At 45.0% G+C, this 4,830-nt stretch overlaps 1 protein-coding gene across 1 annotated transcript; it reads left to right on the forward strand.

The window, feature by feature from the left end:
- Positions 1-658: 658 nt before the first annotated feature.
- On the forward strand, positions 659-4,385 carry LOC104394296 (ralA-binding protein 1-like; the record flags this gene model as incomplete). Its single annotated transcript, XM_010003866.1, has 4 exons — positions 659-755; positions 1,247-1,291; positions 2,053-2,105; positions 4,314-4,385. Coding segments are annotated over exons 1-4 (267 nt in total), but the record flags the coding sequence as incomplete, so codon positions are not given.
- Positions 4,386-4,830: the final 445 nt, after the last annotated feature.

Below are 4,830 nucleotides of genomic sequence, written 5' to 3' on the forward strand. Positions count from 1 at the left end.
AAGTGTGATTTATGTGTCGCGGGGATGGTCAGCTGAGGTCAGAGTAGAAAAAGCAACAATGAATGATCCAATTGAGCAGAAGGAGCCTTTCTCCTCCCTCTCCCTGGATGTTTTTCTTCCTGTGACCTTTCCTGCAGACCATTCAGGTTTATTTGAGTGTAGTTTGCTACCGGTTGCCCCACCCCTGGAAACAGCCCTCAGACTGGCTGCCAGTGCCTCTTCGCATGCTCTGTGCTGTGCTGCCCAGTCAGTGTGTGGGTACGTGACCTTCTTTCTTCTCAGCACTGGAGCTGTTTCACAACCTCCAAGCAATGCGGCTGCCTGCCAGGTTGCCTGTCCTTGTTGGAGAAAGTGTTCTTGGGAACAGTGAGGTAGAACAGGTACAGTGCTCCTCAGTTTGCTGCTTCCAAGCAGAGAAGTTGGCAGCTGCAAACGTGTTTCCAGAGAATTGCACCAGGCTGGCTCCTGCCTTCCAGCAAAGGGCCAACTTGTCTGTGCTGCAAGTGTCCCAGGTTTACCTGCTGCTTGAGTAACTCCCTGCCACCTCTGCACCTCTGGATGAAAATCTTGGCTGAGATTTGTTGGCAAAGCCATGTAGGAGATTTCCTTGTCACATGGGGCGTCTCCTGGGTCAAGGCCAGGCTGACCCACACGTGTCATGGAGACCCCACATCTGGAGGATGTGGACCCTGACTCTGGTCATCCCACTCTCTTGCAGAGGCAAAAATGTGAGTTGAAAGTGATAATAAAGTCAAGTAAGTAAAAAAGTTAGGATTTCTGCCTCCTCCCTCCCCTTGTTCACAACATTACATTTCTTTGCTTGCTTTTAGGAAGGAAGTTAATCTCTACCCCTTTACATTCAAGAGGCATTTTTCCCTGTAGGAAATACTCAGAATAACAGTGTAAGTGAGACTGTGATTGCTAATAAGCAGCTCCACCAGTGCTCGCCCGAAGGTACCAGAGTAGTCAGTGTTACTAATAAAGTTAATTACTCCCACTACAAGAGAAATTAGTCAGGGGGAAAAAATCAGCGTGTATGAACAAGATGATTAGTCGCTGGTTTCACTTTTGCAAATATAGTTAATCTACTGTAGTACTTTTATGCTGGTTAACCAGAGTCACAAGGTATTAACGTGCTCCGTCTTTATGAGAGGGCAAAGAATTACAAAACAGTCACTTCCGTTTTGGGCCCTGTCTGATGAACTGTGAATGTATCCAAATCCCTCTGCACTTTTCTCTCTTTTAGTAATTAGTGCCACTTCTCCCCTGGCCACCAAAGGGTACGCTGGAGGTAAAATATTTCACAAGTAAAAACATCTCTAGTGCTACTGTTTCTAGCAAAAAATCTTCACTTGTCCACGAGGGCATCTCATTTCACTTGGTGGTGTCTCTAATCTTTATGCATGTGAAATAGGAAGAACCCCCCCCCCACCTCACACCATCAGGTACGGTTTTCATTGACTTCTGGGACTGTAACTGATTCATCTTCTATGAAAAAAAACCAACAGCTGGGTTCAGATTTACCCAGCTCTATTTTCTGGACTGGAAAATGCACGGGATAACACAGGAGTCATGACAGAACTGTTTGATTTCTAGGTGCTCCTTTAGTGAATATCTCAAGTGTTTTTGGTTGGCTGTGTTTGTTTGTTGGTTTATGATCACTTCTTTTTTTTCTTTCAATACAGAAAGTAGGGAGAACGGGCTCTGCAAATAATAACATCCTCCTTCCCTGGGGGTTATATAACTGAGAAACATCAAAGGCTTTGCTCTGAGATGTTGTGTTCCACGCAGGATCTGCATATGTTATAGGAGGTAACAATTATTTCCAGTTCCTGTGGTATTTTTTTGTAATATGGATACCATCCAACCCAAGTCAACGAGGGCATGGTGCAAGCATCAGATGACAAAGATTCTACTCAGACTTATCATTAAGGATAGGAGAAGGGAGGGAAAATGTCTCGTGGCTTCCCTTTTCATTCCATCATCAGTTTACCTTTCCAAATGGTTGTTTTTCCTTGGGTTTATGGTATTTCTGTGGGATCCTTCCTGCAGCTAACATGTTCACCTTCACCATCAGGAAGGAAAAATCCACACAGAGTGGCCAGGTAAGCGGGCACAGAAATTCAACATGAAAGTCCTCAAGCCTGACTGCTCAGAGAAACACTTGCCTGGAGGTGGTTTAGAAAGAGCTCAGGAACCCTCAGTTGCTGGAACAAGAATATGATCTCCCTGTGGATAATTTGCAGAAAGAGAAATACTGTATTTTTTTAATTACCTCTTCAGGCTGAATTTTGAACTGGTAGTAAGATTAACCACTATGCAACTTATGATTAAACTTCTGAAGTGTTTAGGAATTATTATTACTAGTGTACTAATTACTATTTCCGTTACTGGAATCTTTTTTAAAGGCTACTTTTTACATGTAAATCTGTCAGTCAAATGAAAGTGAGGATATATTTTTGAGAAGGACCTCCCCAAGGGAAGTCTTACAACAAGCCACAATTTCCCTCTTTTCAGAGTAATATGCAGTAATGTGCTCTGAAACAGGTGTACCTGTCATCTCCCTCTTCTTTGGAAGGTGTTTCAGTAGGAATGAGAATCTGTTCCTATTTATTTTATTTACTTCTCTGCTCCTTCATGTTGACTTTTTTTCCCAATTTAGTTTTTATACCCTCCCTCTTCCTGCTCTTTCACACATTCTTCTATGTTTTATAAAATCCCATCTTTTCACTGTCATTACCTTGCTCCTTTTTATTATTTGGATATATAATTATGAAGTAGCAAACTGTCACCATCAACAGCTACCACCCTTTTCCATAGTGTCACAGATTCACAGAATAATGCAGGATGAGAGTAATCTCTAGAGGGCATCTGATCTGCTCCAGTCCCTGTTTGGGGTGGGGCAAGCTTTTAAGTTAGGTAAGGTTGTTGAGAGTCATGTCCTGCTGAGTAAGTCTGAGGAGACACACAACATCTCTGGGCAACCTGTCCCAGTCTTTGACTCCTGCCATGTGAAAATTGATTTCCTTGTATCTAATCATATATCTAATAAAATTTTCCTTTGAGTCTGCTTCCTCTTGTCCTTTCCCTGTGCACCTCCAGAAAGAAGTCTGGCCTCCTTTCTAACTTCCTGCAAGGTAGTTGAACACAACTGTAAGATCTCACCTTCTCTTTCTCTTCTGAAGCCTGACTGGCCACCCAGGGCCTCTCCTTGTACATTAGGCCTATGACTGCTGAGATGATTCCAGAGATCTGGAATGACTTATGGCACTTGTAAGCAAGAGAGCATATCTACCAGTCAGCATTGTTCAGGCTCTTCTAAGGACAGTTAAAAAGATTCACACTTGAAGATTCACAGTTCCTTGGTACTACCAAGCTATTGTGGAATGGAGGAATAAAAAAATTAAACCTAAATCATTTGCAACCTGAACAGAGTAAAAAAATCTCAGAATTAACCATTGTTAATGAATGTCTTTTTCTGCTCCTTCATGATTCTCCAAAGCTTTTCTTATGCTGTTTGATCAGCCTTAACAGTTGAATGTGCAAAAGAGCTTGTGGCTACAGCAATGGGAGTGTCATTCATGACCTATACAGAATCCTATTGTATGAGACACTGTTTTTGTTCTGAAAAACAGTTTTATTTATGCACTGTGAGCTTGGTGGGGGTGAAATCTTACCTAAAGGAAGCGCTTTGATGGTCGGGTTAGGCTAGTTTTGCAAGAACTACTCCAGCCATTCTATCTTTGGAGCTCCAGTTCTTTCCTCCCATCCCAGCAAATCATGGAAGAGGATCAAGATGAGCTCAGATGCCATGAAGTTTTTCAGGATTTTTGTCATTCCTTAGTCACTCACAGAACTGATGCAGCCAGAGCTCAGGATTGCAGGAAGGATTCCTGAGCAGTAGAAACCTTGATGTTAAACAGGAATCAGCTGTGACACACCTTGATGGTAGGGTGGAGATAATTTGTTTTGTTATTAACATTTGACATTCAAGTTCATCATGCGGAGAAGGCACCAGCACTGCCTGGAAGAGAGGCTGCAGGCAGCACAGAATCTTACTCACCCCGTTGCATAAGGGGCACATTTGCACCCAGATCCTCGTCTGGTGATTAAATAAAAGGTGTGTCACACAACCCAGCGAAGGAGCGAGTGCTGTGGGGTGACACCTGGGCTGCCCCTTCCTGAGCTCTGCCGTGACCTCTCCTCCCCAGCTCTCTATGGATGGGTCGAGAATGTTGTGGACCCTTTTGTGGCAGGGAGGTGGTGAGGAGAGGAGAGGAGAGGAGAGGAGAGGAGAGGAGAGGAGAGAAGAGAAGAGAAGAGAAGAGAAGAGAAGAGAAGAGAAGAGAAGAGAAGAGAAGAGAAGAGAAGAGAAGAGAAGAGAAGAGAAGAGAAGAGAAGAGAAGAGAAGAGAAGAGAAGAGAAGAGAAGAGAAGAGAAGCGAAGAGAAGCGAAGAGAAGAGAAGAGAAGAGAAGAGAGGTGGGGGAGGAGAGAGGGGAGGAGGGGAGGAGAGGAGAGGGGAGGAGAGGAGAGGAGAGGGAGACCTCCACCCAGACCCCGTCATGCTTCCCACCATGAAGGACCCTCCTGACAGACATGACAGCCTTGGAGGGACCTGCAGTCCCCAGCGGGGTGGCTGGAGCTGGGCAGGGCAGCTCCACCCCGAGCGGGGTGTCATTACCTGTGCCCGTGCCTGCTTGTCAACAGCCCTCGGCTGCTGACCCACAGCCTGAGTCACCAGCGCTGGAACGAAAGTAGTTTTGTTGTTGTTGTGTTGTCCTTCCCAGCCACTGCAGAGCACGCCCCGCCAGGAGGGGCTGGTGGCTGGG

The sequence above is a fragment of the Chaetura pelagica genome, unplaced genomic scaffold, assembly GCF_000747805.2.
Source record: "Chaetura pelagica isolate M959 unplaced genomic scaffold, ChaPel_1.0 scaffold128, whole genome shotgun sequence".
In the NCBI taxonomy this organism is placed as follows: Eukaryota; Metazoa; Chordata; class Aves; order Apodiformes; family Apodidae; genus Chaetura; species Chaetura pelagica.